The 16,989-nt window shown below is 41.0% G+C and overlaps 1 protein-coding gene across 1 annotated transcript in view; it reads right to left on the bottom strand.

The window, feature by feature from the left end:
- Positions 1–16,989, bottom strand: part of FMN1 (formin 1) — a 443,955-nt gene that overhangs the window by 346,895 nt on the left and 80,071 nt on the right. The window contains exon 2 of the mRNA XM_056133806.1: positions 964–1,142. Within this exon, the coding sequence (XP_055989781.1) occupies positions 964–1,142 (179 nt within the window). The remainder of the gene's footprint in view (positions 1–963; positions 1,143–16,989) is intronic.

Here is a 16,989-nt window from a genome sequence, read left to right as displayed (position 1 = left end):
TACTTACAGGTCTAAAAGTCAAGAAGTGGGGGGTATAAAAAGGAATTAAGGACACAAGATTCCCAGCGGGCATTAACGTTAATGGCAAAAGGGAAATAAAGCACCTTTTCCATTTCTAATCCACATCCCTATCTCTGAAAGGATGCAGGTGAATAAAGGAAGTAGTGACAGTCCTGTCAGTTTTGTGAATTCTATCAGATCATCTACAGCATGGAAGTAGCTAAAACCCAGCCTACCGCTTTGAATAGGGTACTCAAGGCTTCTGTATCAAAGGATATATAAATGAATGAGAGGAAGGCTGTGTTAGTTAATGAATCATCCTGTATTCTGCAGATTTCCTGCCTAACTGATGACCTGTTATTTGTGCAACTGGAGAAAAATAAAATTTAGGAACACGTGAAGAGACTAGGCTATTTGGATTTCACTAGAGAAACCAGGGAATATTGATAGGCTAACATAAGTTCTTAATTTTGTTGAAAAATGATATTAGGTAACGTTATGCTCACATAAGGAGGTGTAGAAAGCTAACTGATGTGATCAGAGTACTCTGAAAATACTCAAATTGTAAACACAGGCATGTTTTTAGTGTACAAATTTCAGATCACTGAGATATATTTGTCTTCCATATATGATTGTTTTTAGAAATGGCCCAACATACAACATAGAGTCACAGAAGTTTTATAAGTACAATTAGGGGCTGGTGCGATAGCACAGCAGGTAGGGCATTTGCCTTGCTCGCGGCCAACCTGGGTTCGATTCCCAGCATCCCATATGGTCCCCCAAGCACCACCAGGAGTAATTCCCGAGTGCAAAGCCAGGAGTAACCCCTGTGCATCGCCAGGTGTGATCAGAAAAGCATAAATAAATAAATAAAATATAAGTACAATTAATATTAAATGCATAGTCAGTGGACCTCTGTTGTTGACATAGCATGAGAGCACAAACACAAAGATTTCTACTTACATGGAGATCCAAGTACAGTTCACTTCTGTTTGGTTTCTCTCTCTCCTCATGGAGCAGAAATGGATAAGTTGCCCCTGCTCTGTAGCCCAGAACCCAGGCACTTCCATCCCTATTGGAGAGGTCTTTGGTCACTGCCTGTTCACTGAAGTACTCCCGGGGAAATCCCTCAGAAGAAATGCCTAGACAAATACAGAGAAGACCATAAGAAACACAGTAACTAGAAAAACATTAAGTCAGCTATACTTGGACCATTTCACACTTCCCTTCCTTCCTAAATTATAGTTTTAGATTTTGCTTTCCTTCAAAAGTTCTTCTCTCAGGGCAGGAGTGTTAGCACAGAAAGTAGGGTGTTTGCCTTGCACGCCACCCCACCGACCCGGGGTTCAGTTCCCAGCATCCCATATGGTCCCCTGAGCACCGCCAGGGGTAATTTCTGAGTGCAGAGCCAGGAGTAACCCCTGAGCATCGCCGGGCGTGACCCAAAAAGGCACCCCCCCAAAAAAAAAACCCTTTTTCTCTCACTTACGCTTCTGTAATACACTAACAAAGAATTAAAGTGTTTGTCTTCATACTCAATTTAGAAAAGATCTATTAGCTGCAAGCTTGATCCCAGTTTTTGTTTGGCCTTAGAGGCCATTCAGATTGTGTGCATCATAAAAGAATCAGAGCACAAGTTAGAGAAGACAAGTTAGGAGGTTACTGAATGGTGATGCCTAATTGCTGTCACTAGTGTGTGTACATGTTCAGGACAATAACTGCAACTTATTCATTTTCATGTTGAGGGACAGGCTCACCATGCCTGGGGCACAGAGCCCTTGGTCAGTTTGTTGAATGAAGACCTTTGCCTATGGGAAACTATTTGTGACTCCCTCGTCTCATTTCCATGAGGATCTTAGGCAAGTTCTGTCCTACCTAAGCTATAATAACATGGTAATATTCAAGTATGTGCCAGGAATTGTTCCTAAACCCTGTTCTTTATTTTTTCGAGCAACTTCCTACAGGAGGATATGATTAGTGTTCTCATCTTAGGTAGAGAAACTGAAGCACAAAGACACTAAGAAATTTGATCTAGATCATAAATAGCAAAATCAGAGATTGAACCCCAGCAGTTAAGCAGTAGGGCCAAACTCTCAATGATTAAATATATGATCTCTGCCAGGCATTTTAGAATGGCAGTGGTTGTTCTTACAACCAGAGGACTTAGTGATCAAATAAAGGTGAGTAAAGCATCATGCTGTATCCCTTGGAGTCACAAATTATTCCATCATGTTAAAGACCTCTAAACAGTTTTTAGGAAAGAAACTGAACTGGATCCTTGTGTTTTCCAAACTTATATTTCCATTGAATCATGCCTTTCAGTGTGATGTCTTCTAAATATATTGCAAGCCACTGTTGTTCCATTAGAACACAGGACTGTCACCTCTACAGTCCCATAGAGGTCTCAAGTTCCTGGTGCTCTTTTATGGCTTGGTAAGTGACCTTGGCAGAAAATTAAGCCATGAGGCAGACGTTAAGGATTTATGTCTGCTGTGCTTTTGCAATCAAGGGCACTGGTGGATGTATGACAGGGCAGGGTGTTTATTACACATAATCCTTGTAATTGTGTCCCTTTGGCAGTAACCCAAAGCCAGTCAACAATGTCTACCAGGCTGACTACCTGACTTAAAAGTAACTTGAGGGGATCAGATAAATAGCACAGCAGGTGGGGTGCTTGCCTTTCACGTGGCAGACTTGGGGTTATCCCTGGCACCCCAAAAGGCCTTCCAAGCACCGCTAGGAGCAATGCCTGAGTAAAGAGCCAGGAATGATCCCTGAGCACAGCTGGGCATGCCTTCCCACAAACCAAACCAAATCAAACCAAACCAAAGTAACTTGAGATGAGAATAAATCAGCTAACGAAGAAAACTGTAGGGTTACACACTTTGGCTTTATATGAGAGTAGCATTTCAGAAGAATGTAAAGGTGCAAACAGCTCAGGTTTTGCTGTTTATTAGGTTGGTTGTTTTCCAATCACATGCTGAAATGAAGGTGATGCAAATTCTTATGCCTCTACAGAACCCTCTGGCAAGCTCTCCACAAAGTTCCTTATCCGTGGCCAGAGAAAAGAAAGAGCCAGAACTGCAGGAGTCACCTCCTGCCTCTGCGGACATGAGGTACTTTAAAAATTTTAACAGGCTCCGCTTGGCCAGGTTTCTCACAATGAGGACTTCTCAGTCACCTGGACTCATCCTTACGTTTGCTCTCGTGGTCTACAGAAAGACCAGCTCCTGGGAATCTGTTTAGGAACTGATATTCTGCAAAGGGAACTCAACTTCTTCTCAGGAGACAGAGGAAAGAACTAATGACTAAAAGAACTCCAGAAACAGGGCACTCCACTGAACCTTTCCTGGTGACTTCCGGAGTAAGGTTGTGCTAACCTGAGGAATTAAAGCTCATATTCCTTTTGATATTCATTTTGTTTCATCTCCCCTTCTAGAACATTTCTGTTCATCTTTGGCAAGAAAAAAGAAAATAAACCTCTGTAAAGGTTTACTGGTATACTTTCACCCTACATCCTTATCTCTGTGAAAAGATTAGTTACTAATCTCATCCCTCATTTAAAATCTTTCTACTTTCATTTTTTTCAAGTGGCTTCTGACTTTGAGTAGAGTTAATGGAGGTGGGTAAAACTATATACAATACATATAGATCACAGAGAACGTAATTTACAAAACCTAAGGAAAGACATTTATATCATCAAAGGTGCACTGTCTGGTGAACAGAAAATTTTCATATGGTTATAAGAGAATGGTGAATTTCCATACTAAGAAAGATCCTGTGTCCTTGCTTTTAAAAATAGATTTGTATACATAAATATGCATCCAAAGATAAACACACACACTCAGCAGTGGCTGTTCAACTTTATTAATAAAAATGGAGTGAATTCTACTCACTCTCAATGTATAGGAAAGACAGCACAAAGTTTCAACAAAAGAAATAAAAATTAGTTGCTCTTTTGGAAATAGCTTTAATTTTAAAAAGGCCAATTCCTAATATTGTATGTTTAACCAGACAATATCCCTATGAAGGAAACAGGCAAGGTGAAACTGTGACGAATAATAATTTTGTAAGTGTCATTACAGCCAGAAAGGACCAAAGGCAGAAGTTACATAAAACATAAAATATAATGTATCAAGTAAATTCTGAATGGAGACTTTTAATAATACTAAAACAAGTGCTTTAAACAGTCACAAATAAAGCAAATATCTGAATCCATTAGATAGCTGCTATAATATTCTGTTCAGCTAAATAAATTTAGTAAGTACAGAAAACATATCCCAAATTAAGTAAGTATTCTGTCAACAGAGTTCAATGACATTTAGTTTCTGATGTGAACATATTTTGAAGTGTTAGATTTTTTTTGTACTTTTTGTAGAAAGCTTAAAAATAGTCTAATCAATTAGTTATCTATCTTTCCCTTTCATATAATTAAAAATCTCTCATACAAACTCATTTTCATTTAATATTTGTAGGTAATTTTGTTTCTCAAAGACATACTAAGAGTCAATGGACCGACATGCACACACACACATACACAGATACAGACACACACAGACACACACATATACACGTTAATTCTACAGTTGACCATGGTTAATATAACAGAGAGTCACAGTACAGGAAGGTGACTTACCTTAAGACCACCTTGAAAGTCTGTGCTTTTCCCAACCATTCAAATGACGAGCTGCACTTCCTGAAGCTAACCTACAACATCAGACTGGGGTTTGGCTGTCAATGATCAATACAGTACAGTGGGAGCAGAGAGAAAGGAAAGACAACATGCCATTCAAAACTGGAAGTTGTGTTCGTAACTTGTCTTCCAAAAATGTCTACCTGTGGTATACTGGATTATTCTTTTCTCTTCTTCACTTGGTTCTTACATTTTCATTAAGCATCCAAGGCTTTACCCAGTTGCCTTTGTAGTTCTTCCCATCAGTTTTTCTCCTGAACCATGGATACTTGGCAAGCTAAGTGTGGATAATGCAACTACACTAGATGGAACCAAGGCCTTCAGAGACATATATATTTTTATACCCTACTTTATATTTCTACTACCACCGTGAGACAAGCATACATACAATCAACCTGAAATTACACACACTAGTGGACCCAAACACTCCTCCTTCCTAAAGCCAAGTTTAGCTGAACCCAGATTAGATCAAATGCACCTTGACCAACATCTAGGCCAATGAATGAGAACAACAAATATTTGTAGTGACTCATTGATATTTGGGGTTTATTTATTGAAACAGCTGCCTAATGATTATCATCTGTCTCCAGCAGGATCCTTGGCTATTCAACATTTTCAACCATTTCAGCTGAGAGGATGAAAAATACAACAATATTTTAAAGTTTTGAACTGAAAACAATTATTAAAAAAGGTGTCAGATTTTCAAAAATCAATCAAAAACTCACACATACACACACACAAAACTCACACACACACAAATCCATACACAATCTGCACTGCATTTTTTTTTTTTTTTTTGCTTTTTGGGTCACACCTGGCAATGCTCAGGAGTTACTCCTGGTTTTGCACTCAGGAATTACTCCTGGCGGTGCTCAGGGGACCATATGGGATGCTGGGAATCGAACTCAGGTTGGCCGCATGCAAGGCAAACGCCCTACCTGCTGTGCTATTGCTCCAGCCCCTGCACTGCATTTTTTAAAAGTAACTTTACTGGGGCTGTAGGGATAGTACGTGGGTAGGGCACTTGTCTTGCATAAGCCAACCCAGGTCCGACTCCTGGTAGCTCATATGGTCTCCAGGGCCTATCAAGAGTTCAACCTGAATGCAAAGCCAGGAGTCAATGGAGCACCCCAAATAAACAAAAATACCCAAAATAAAGATAACTTTCTTTACCAAAATCATCATCTATTATTTAAATAATATATAAATCTATGTCCAAATAAAAGTTTATAAGCATACTGTAGCATAACAGACTATAATTCAATCATATCTGTATGCCACTCACTAAGAAACAAAATTACTGTACTTTTAAGTCTTTCTCCTCTAATTTTCCCATCATCCTGAACCCTCTCTTAACAGCAATGATGAAGCGGTTATGCCTACTAAAGGGGAACAGGGCAGAAATCTCTGCCTGGAACTCTTATGAGTTTTTGCACCTATGTTGTAGTTCCTGAGGCCATCTTTCATATTTGACTTTAAATAAATTCAAAGAGGTGAAGCTTTATCGACCATATCAGAATATCAGAGCTGATATGCAAAGGTAGACGGGCTGTCTTCCATTATTTTATTTAAGCATGTAATTACAGGCAAGAGAAATAGCAATCTAGCTGTATAGTTAATGGAAAGTGACATTGTTAAGTACTTGTAGAAAGGGTGTGTGCCTGAGTGTGTAATTATTCATGTCATATCTAGAAAGGTAAAGTTTTAGCAAAGCATAGTCTCAGCGCTGATATCTGCCACTTAGAAATTAATGCTGGCAAATCCCATTCCCCCATTTTTATTCTTAGTAATGTTAAATGATGCAATGTTACTAGATAGATAGATAGATAGATTTAATTTTTTGAGCACATTTGCCCATCCAATTAGTATCTAACTCTCCTCATAGAAGTATGTAGACAGGGTGAGGTAAAAAAAAAATTACACACACACTCTTCTAAGAAAATCTTTTAAAATTATTTTTAGAGAATTATTCACAATAAGTAATATAAAATAAATTATTTAGGGCCTGCTATTGGGGCAGGTTTGGATGGTGGTTGGTAAAACTGGAAATAATGGTGGTGGGAAGGTTTGATGGTGGTGAGATTTGTGTTGGAATATTGAATGTAATAAATCATTGTGAAAAAATTTATAAAAATAAAAATAAAATAGTTTTTTGAAAAGAGATATAGAGAGAGGTAAATTTTGAGCAAAGACAGAAAAGTGGAAGATGTAAAGAGGCAAAGGACTATCAGTGGATCATGAAAGTCAACTTCAGAATCTGAGAACTTCAAATACATAACACAATTTCAGTATAGCTAAATTTCTGAATTGTTTTTTGGCTTTTTGGGTCACACCCGGCGATGCACAGGGGTTACTCGTGGCTCTGCACTCAGGAATCACTCCTGGTGGTGCTTGGGGTGACCACATGGGATGCTGGGAATCGAACCTGGGTCGGCTGCATGCAAGGCAAACACCCTACCTGCTTTGCTATCACTCCAACCCCTGAATATTTTTTTTTTTTTGCTTTTTGGGTCACACCTAGCGATACACAGGGGTTACTCCTGGCTCTGCACTCAGGAATTACTCCTGGCGGTGCTCAGGGGACCATATAGGATGCTGGAAATCGAACCCGGGTTGGCTGCATGCAAGGCAAACACCCTACCCGCTGTGCTATCCCTCCAGTCCTAAATTTCTGAAATTTTTAAAAAATTCAAATAAACTAAAATAGAATTAGTAGGTGAAAGAGGTCTATATATCTCCCAACTACCTATTTTCTTTTACTGGTGGGTAGGGCTCTACCACAAGTTCTCTGGGGTAATTAGGACCATTTCTATTTGTAAGGCTCATGGAGTACTAAGGAGTGAATCTAGGGCTTTGCACATGCAATGCACACTCCTACCTTACTTACCTACCTGATTTTGCTCTTTCATTTTATTTATTTATTTATTGTTGGGGTCACACCTGGCAGTGCTCAGGGTCTATTTCTGAATCTGTGCTCAGGAATGATCTCTGACAGTGCATGGTGGACCATATGAAATGCGACAATCAAACTAGCATTGGCATCATGCAAATCAAATGCCTTTCCCCCTGTACTATATTTCTACGCATACTTGTCCATATTTTAGCTAAAGGAACTGAAATCCAGGAAGATATTTCTAAAATACACACCCAGCTATTGGCAAGTGAGAAAAAAAATATCCTGGATACAGTGATGGCATATTAAACAACACATATTCATGTTAAGGACTATTTTATTTTATTTTATTTGCTTTTTGGGTCATACCCAGCGATGCACAGGGGTTACTTCTGACTTTGCATTCAGGAATTACTCCTGGAGGTGCTCAGAGGACGATATGGGATGCTGGGAATCAAACCCGGGTCGGCCACGTGCAAGGCAAACGCCCTACCCACTGTACTATAGCTCCAGCCCCAGGACTACTTTATTTATTTATTTATTTATTTTTCTTTTGGGGTCACACCCAGTGATGCACAGGGGTTACTCCTGGTTCATGCACTCAGGGGTTACTCCTGGCCGTGCTTGGGGGACCATATAGGATGCTGGGAATCAAACCTGGGTTGGGTCACGTGCAAGGCAAACGCCCTACCTGCTGTGCTATCACTCCATTTTATTTAAAAAATTTTTTAAATAATTAAGCTTATAAGCATTCATGCAGCAACCCAGTGTAGCAAATGCCAAATCTGTTCAAGTGCTAAAAATAGAATATGAATCATCAAATGCAAGAGCTCCAGTATGTGGCTGATCATTTTGAAAAAGAGCAGCTCCTTGGGACATCTTATAGACACCCTATCGGATGTCTTCCCTAAAGGTCAAACACAGGAACCTACAACAATAAATGGAGCTATTTATAGGCATGGTTTTCAATCAAATAACATTTTACAGGGTACATAAAAATTATCATCAGGATGATTACATTAACCTCTTTCTATGATTTTGTGAAAAATACAGATGTTAGATGAAAGGAATATATTACTCAAGACAGGAAACTTATTTGAAGCTATAGATATGCTGAATTATTTTTCCCAAATATTTTAACACCTGGAAAACAGGCACCTTTTTTTTTCTATTTTGGGTCACATCCGGCAATGCACAGGGGTTACTCCTGGCTCTTCACACAGGAATGACTCCTGGCGGTGCTCAGGGGACCATATGGGATGCTGGGAATCGAACCCGGGTCAGCCGCATGCAAGGCAAACGCCCTACCCACTGTGCTATCGTTCCAGCCCCAACAGGCACTTTTTAAAAGTAGCTCTAACGACGCTGAGTTACTCTGCTTTAGAATGGATAAGAAGATGTGAGTAGATCCATACAAGTGAGGATTGGTGAAGAAAAGTTCAAGAAAGAATCAATTTCATGAAAGATGAAAAAAAATCCAGATCCCGGAACCGCGCGGCCGCACTCGCGGCCGCGCGACATCTTAACAAAACTTTTTTTTATGACATCTTATTGTCTTATTCCTACTTTGGACAAACTTGCAGGCTATCGAATGTAGCCTGCCCACAGGGCAGAGTCTGGCAAACTCCCCGTGGCGTACCAAATATGCCAAATACCAGTAACAATGATGGGTCTCATTCTCCTAAATAGCCTTGAATATAATCTCAGGGCTAGGATGAAAGAGACGTTACTGGGGCCTGCTCGAGGCAATCGACGATTAACAGGATGATGAAATGAAATGAAATGAAATGAAAGGTTTCACTGAGACATTAAAAACCTTTCCCCAAGATAGTAAGTGCTGAGGAAGTTAGATGTTGGTAATTCAGAAGCCTAAGTTTTATATATTTCTCTTATTTTCAAGTGCTATAGCACAGCGGGTAGGGCGTCTGCCTTGCACGCAGCCAACATGGCCGACCCGAGTTTGATTCCTCCGCCCCTCTCGGAGAGCCCGGCAAGCTACTGAGAGTATTCGATATGCCAGACACAGTAACAACAAAGTCTCCAATGGAGACGTTACTGGGCCCGCTCGAGCAAATCGATGATCAACGGGAGGGCCTTTACTTTACTTTACTTATAGTCTCAAAAATAATAAGCAGAGGATGGAGCTTGGTGGTGAGAGATAGGGTGCAACCTCCTCAGTTCATCCAGCACTCGGAGCCAGCAGAAACCAAATGGAAAGCTCTTAGGTTCCTTTCCGCTGGAACTTCCTTTATGACTTTCTGCTTAAAGAGAAGCGTTAGTGGGTGTGGCACGTCTGCTGCCATGGTCAGTAGGACAGGGACTGCAGCACAGCAGCCTACCCGGCCACCTCCCATGTGCATCCTTGTGTTCACCTTTCGCATTTTGCAGCATATTACAGTTACTGTATCCTGTTACATGGATTGACATAGTTTTAGTGAATCAACCCTCATAAAGGGATGCTCATTTAAGAATCCTACAATAATACTCTTTTCAGGAAAGAACACATGGAGGGTGCGGGATCCCGGAGGAAAAGAAAAAAGAAAAAACAGGTTCCAAAAAGAGCCGAGTTCACCCGCAAGTTCCAGATGGAGTAGGCGCCGCATCTCGCCTCCCCCAGATGGAACCCTGGTGACCAGAAGCCTCTACAAACACAGCTCGAGTATGCGGGAACGAGGACTTTTTCTCAAATCTGCCGGACTACACCTCCCAGGTAACCTCTGATTCCGGAAGTCACGCCCACAGCCCGCCCCCCAGCGCCATCTTTGAAGCCTTAAGCATAAGAGAAAGAACACATGGAGGGTGCGGGATCCCGGAGGAAAAGAAAAAAGAAAAAACAGGTTCCAAAAAGAGCCGAGTTCACCCGCAAGTTCCAGATGGAGTAGGCGCCACATCTCGCCTCCCCCAGATGGAACCCTGGTGACCAGAAGCCTCTACAAACACAGCTCGAGTATGCGGGAACGAGGACTTTTTCTCAAAACCACGCGGCCGCTTACGCGGCCGCGCGACATCTCTCTATATACAAAGTGATCAATGAGAAGTAAACCACCCAATCTTTCTCCCTGAAAGTCAGAGTTAAGTTTGGAGCACGGCCACAGCCCCAGAAACACAAGGACTTAATGCAGAACCCAGCAGCTTAGAGCAGAAAAGTGAAAGGACTATGCGTTAATCCAGGCCATCAAGTCTGCCGGAGGGGAAAGGGTGTTGCCCCATTCGCCCTCTCTTCTCTGGAAAGAAGGATGGCGGCCGCATGGGAGCCTTGTGGACAGCAGGTATGAGCCGGGGGTGTGGGGGCGACTAAAACCTCATGGGAAGGGGGGCGTTCCGGTCCGTCCTTCACGCCCTACCGAGGTCACCAGTTGCCCCCCACGAGCGGCTCTCCAGCACGGCCACAGCCCCAGAAGCACAAGGGCTTAATGCAGAACCCAGCAGCTTGGAGCAGAAAAGTGAAAGGACTATGCGTTAATCCAGGCAATCATTTCTGCCCAGAGGGGAAAGGGTGTTGCTCCCTTCCGCCCTCCTCCCTCTGGAAAGAAAGATGGCGGCCACATGGGAGCCTTGTGGACAGCAGGTATGAGCCGGGGGTGTGGGGGCGACTAAAACCTCATGGGAAGGGGGGCGTTCCGGTCCGTCCTTCACGCCCTACCGAGGTCACCAGTTGCCCCCCACGAGCGGCTCTCCAGCACAGCCACGGCCCCAGAAGCACAAGGACTTAATGCAGAACCCAGCAGCTTGGAGCAGAAAAGTGAACGGACTATGCATTGATCCAGGCTATCAAGTCTGCCGGAGGGGAAAGGGTGTTGCCCCATTCGCCCTCTCCTCTCTGGAAAGAAAGATGGCGGCCACATGGGAGCCTTGTGGACAGCAGGTATGAGCCGGGGGAGTGGGGGCGACTAAAACCTCATGGGTCGGGGGGCGTTCCGGTCCGTCCTTCACGCCCTACCGAGGTCACAAGTCGCCCCCCGCGAGCGGCTCTCCAGCACGGCCATGGCCCCAGAAGCACAAGGACTTAATGCAGAACCCAGCAGCTTGGAGCAGAAAAGTGAACGGACTATGCGTTGATCCAGCCCATCAAGTCTGCCGGAGGGGAAAGGGTGTTGCCCCATTCGCCCTCTCCTCTCTGGAAAGAAAGATGGCAGCCACATGGGAGCCTTGTGGACAGCAGGTATGAGCCGGGAGTGTGGGGGCGACTAAAACCTCATGGGAAGGGGGGCGTTTCGCTCCGCCCTTCACGCCCTACCGAGGCCACCAGTTGCCCCCCACGAGCGGCTCTCCAGCACGGCCACGACTCCAGAACACAGAAACCAATTTCTTAACTATCTGACTTTCAGTAGAAATACTTCCAGGGTCAATAGGTAAAATAGCAGAAATCCAAAACCAACATTTAATTCTTGAACCCAGCTGGAGAAAGCAAATCACTTCACAATGCTTTTTCAGCATGTCTGATTTGGGGGGGGGGGGGAACTCTAAATAATAGTGGTGAATCTTTTATTGAAACAATCTAATCAAAGCGGATAGAGTGTTAACTAGAATTCATCTGCCTCACAGGGATGGGGAGGGGTGGGGGGTGGGGTTTTATTGGGGTTCTTCATGGGAAAAAATAAGTATTGGTAAAGGGAAATGTGTTTGATATTTGCATGACTGAGACATAAACCTGAAAGCTTTGTAACCTTTCCCACAGTGATTCAATAAATAAAAAAAAAAAATAATAATACTCTTTTCAGGGGGTGGCAGTGATAGTACAGCAGGTACAACAGTGATAGTACAACACTTCCTTGCGTGCGGCCAGGCTGACCTAGGTTTGATCCCTGGCACCCGATATGAACCTCTGAGCACTGCCAGGAGTAATTTCTGAATGCAGAGCCAGGAGTAAGCCCTGAGCATCTCCAGGTGTGACCCAATCACCCCCCCCCCACAAAAAAAAATCTTTTCAGATTATAACAGTAATTATTGCTGTACAAATCTGGGGAACAGGAACAAGTCATTTTGGCCCACTTTCCTACTCTGAGCCCATAAAACATTACAAGGTGAAAATATTGGCTGCACAAGGTTAATCAGCCCTAACACAGTTGGCCGAAAGTTTAAAAAACTATACAAAGTACAAATTTATATCTATTGTCATTAATAAATGTCAAACTTTACATTTAAGGGCTGGAGCAATAGCACAGCGGTAGGGCGTTTGCCTTGCGTGCAGCTGGCCCGGCTGAACCGGGTTCGATTCCTCCGCCCCATTCGGAGATCCCGGCAAGCAACCGAGAGTATCTCGCCCCCACAGCAAAGCCTGGTAGGCTACCCATGACATATTCAATATGCCAAACACAGTAACAAGTCTCAGGATGGAGATGTTACTGGGCCCACTGGAGCAAACTGATGAACAAGAGAGGACAGTGCTACAGTGCTATAGTGTTATTTTCTTTCTTATTTAACATTGTTTCATTTATTATGGTGATAATTGCACCAAGAAGGAACTCAACTCTTATAGAAAAATGGCTTAACTATTAGTTATTTTAAGAGTAATAACATATGGTTAAGGAAAAAAAGCTACAAAATGGTTTATATTGTTCTTGGTTAATAAAAAATTCTTGTACTATAAAATGTAAACAAATGTTCCATGAACATTTTTTCTCTCCAAAATGGAATTATACATATGTATATATACATACACATAACAAGATTAACACTCACACCAAAAATAAATGTACCAATCAAATAAAGAAGAGGCCACTATTAAGGATGAACATTTAAGACAATAAAGACAGAAATATGCTTTTTTTCCTCTTAATATTTATTTATTTTCCCATTGTTGCATGGTTGTCCCCCTTCCATTATCATCACCATTGTTGTGGTGTCTGGGACTCACATAGTCAACTGCATTGCACTGCAGGGTGTCATATTGTGGCACCAAGAATCCACACCAGCCCTGCTGGGTATTGTAGTCAGCAGTGTGGAATCTAGGGATTGAAGTGGCTGCCTCATTTATGCGACACAGGTACCTACCATGGAACCATACCCCAAGCCTCCATAATAATATTGTTTTGAGTAGCCTTGCAAAGAATGGAAAAGCATCAGTTATTTTACTCCCAATACGAAAAGGAGGGAACATACTATTTTCAGGGTTGGCAAAGATTTTTCTGATGTTAAACTAAGAGAAAAAATCTTATATAATCAAATTCATTTCCACCTAAGCCTTTGCTCCATCCCAGCTGTTCTGAACAAGTAGCTTCACAAAGCCAATGGGGCTGCTCTAACTGACTCTCAATAACCTTTGTCTGGATCCAGAGAGATAGTACAGGAGTCAAGGTGCATCCCTGGCATACAATTGACTCCTGTTCCATTTCTGCTACTACAAAGTCTCCCAAGCAGTGCTGGGTTCAGCTCTGGTAACCCTGGCACTATAGAGCCTGAACAGCACTGTACCCCTGGGTCTTTGCCTTGAACCACACAAGGAGTTGACCAAGAATTGCTGGAAGAGGTCCCTGGTTCTTCAGGGCACTGCTTGGAACCCCTTACAAAACAAAACAAAACCTTGTGCTTATAAGCAGAGAGTTTTGAAAATTATTTCATATGTTTGGTGAGACTAGAAATGATTGTAATAAATGTTGTAATAGAGCAGCTAATCAAAGACCTCCCTGAACAACCTGATTCTTCAATAGCTCACAGAGAATCAAATGTCTAATACAACAGGAATTTTCTACCTCTCTCTCTTCACCTGACATGTGTACAGAGAAGAAGCTTTGCATTTTGGCCCACAACCTTTTAAAGGCCTGATTTATCACTTTCTCTCCTTTCAAACACATTTTGTCAAGAGCAAGCAATGTCCTATAAATGGCATATTTTCTATGCATCACACAATTTTTGCTTTTTTTGGGGGGGGGGTGATGCACAAGGGTTACTCCTGGTTCTGCACTCAGGAATTACTCCTGGCAGTGCTCGGGGAGCCATATGGGATGCTGGGAGTCGAATCTAGGTTGGCTGCATGCAAGGCAAAAGCCCTACCCACTGTGCTATTGCTCTAGCCCACATCACACAATTTTTATACATTCCCCATTACTTTGAATCTTCACTACAGTTCTGCAAGATAGACACAAAATAACACTGTTTTAAATATTTGAAACAAACAAAATTGAAAAAAAGGAAATGAAGAACTTAACTTTGCCCAGTGTTAGACATTGCCCAGGGAAAACTAAGTTCTGAAACAAAGTCTGACTTTCCTGACATAAACAGCAGGGAGTACCCAAAATTTAGGATCTATGTATATATTTATATAACTGAATATATGTAGTATCGTATAGCACTATAATCCTTGAGAGAAGTACAAAAAATGAAGAAAGGTTCATAGTGATCCATAGACTGAAAGTAGTAGGCCCTCAATGAATTATGTATGTGGAATTATGAGGCAGAATGAATAACTTACATACAATACAAATTGGAGGTCTAGGAAAGACAGAAAAGTATTTAAGAAATATTAGCTGAAATTTTCCAAATTTGATAAAAATTACAAATTTGGATCAAAGAAGTTAAGCAAGAAAGATAAATACAAAGGAAACTATAATAAATAAATTATTGAAAATGCAATAAAAATATCATAAAAACCAGTTAGTGACAAAAATATTATATATTAAAAATCGGGAAAATTCACAAATAGGTCAGAATATGCAAGGGTGGATGACAATTTTAAAGCTAAGGAAGATGATAAAGTGTTGAAAGATGAAAATTCGAACTAGAATTTCATATCCTGTGAGAAATACCTTCTTAAACAAACAAAAAAAAAAGACTTTCCCAGAAAATTAAGAACTCTGTAATTGATCAGCAGCTGATTTTGACCATAAGGAGTATTAAACTTTTTTAGGCAAGGGTAGGAAAAAAGTTTTCCAGAAGAAAACTCAAAAACACCTAAAATAATAAACACATTAGCACATACCAAGATATTTCTCTTATTACTACAGTTATTTTAAAATAAATTAAAGGATTAAAATGAATATATTGTGAGGCTTATAGCATATGTAATTACAAAATGTTAAAAAATATGGTAATTATCCTAGGGGGAGAAATCTCTTGGAAAATTTAGATGTTTACATGAAGTAATATAATATTATTTGAAAAAAGACCATAATAGGGTTGGAGTGATAGCACAGTGGGTAAAGCATTTGCCTTGCACGCAGCTGACCCGGGTTCGATTCCCAGCATCCCATATGGTCCCCTGAGCACCGCCAGGAGTAACTCTTGAGTGCAGAGCCAGGAGTAACCCGTGTGCATTGCTGGTGTGATGCAAAAAGAAAAAAAAAGACCATAATAAATTAAAACTGCATATTACAAAATCAGTTACCAGTCTTTTAATATGGTATCTCCAATAGTACCAGAGGACATAATACGGAATCTTCAGAAGTACTCTTTCAAATAAAAGACAGAAAATGGAAAAGGGAGTTAGAAACAAGAGGGACAGTATATTAAAATTCACAAAATGTAAATTTACATTTTGATTTACATAAAACGTAAATCATCTAAAAATCCAATTTAAAATCAGGGTTTATCAGACTAGATAAAAAAGCACAGAAACACATTTTAAATATGAGTAATAAATAGGTTAAAAGGAGAAAGATGGGGAAAGTCATATCACAAAAAGCTAAAACAACTACACCCAACAAAAACAGATTTCAAAATATGACATGTTGCTGAAGAAATTTCATAAAAGGATTCAATTTTTTGAAGATTCAATTTTTTGAATAATTCAATGTCGCTGCTAACGTCAACAGAAATTTATGATACTACCTATAATAGGTACAGAATTCATAATCTTTTTTTAGTACATAGGCTGGAGCGATAGCACAGCGGTAGGGCGTCTGCCTTGCGCGTAGCCAACCTGGCTGAGCCAGGTTCAATTCCTCCACCCCTCTCAGAGAGCATGGCAAGCTACCGAGAGTATTCAATATGCCAAACACAGTAACAAGAAATCTCACAATGGAGACGTTACTGGGCCTGCTCGAGCAAATCGATGAACAATGGGAGGACAGGTCCTTACTTTTAGTACATAAGGAATTTATTAAAACAAGCACATAGTTGTCCATAAAACAAGTTTTACAAATTGAAGAGATCAAAATCACTAAAATATGTTCACTGCTAACGTGGATTTAAATTATGTATTATTTTTACCTGAAAATTTACAAATATTTGTAAATTACAACTCATAGGCCAAAATAACTCATAGGCCAAAGAAGAATCCCAAGAGAAATTAGAAAAATTCTGTGATGCAACTAAAGCAGCGATCAGAGTGAAGTTTACAGCCTTGCTTAACACAGAGCCACTGTCTCTCTCATGCTGAGCAAGATCTAAACATTTATTCTATGGATATCAGGAGAGTCAAAGTGTGGTTGAATAGAGGATACAGTAACCAACAGCTTTTTAAATG

Source organism: Sorex fumeus, unplaced genomic scaffold, assembly GCF_029834395.1.
Source record: "Sorex fumeus unplaced genomic scaffold, SorFum_2.1 ptg000098l, whole genome shotgun sequence".
NCBI classification, from domain to species: Eukaryota; Metazoa; Chordata; class Mammalia; order Eulipotyphla; family Soricidae; genus Sorex; species Sorex fumeus.
This window is presented reverse-complemented; position numbering and strand designations above follow the sequence as displayed.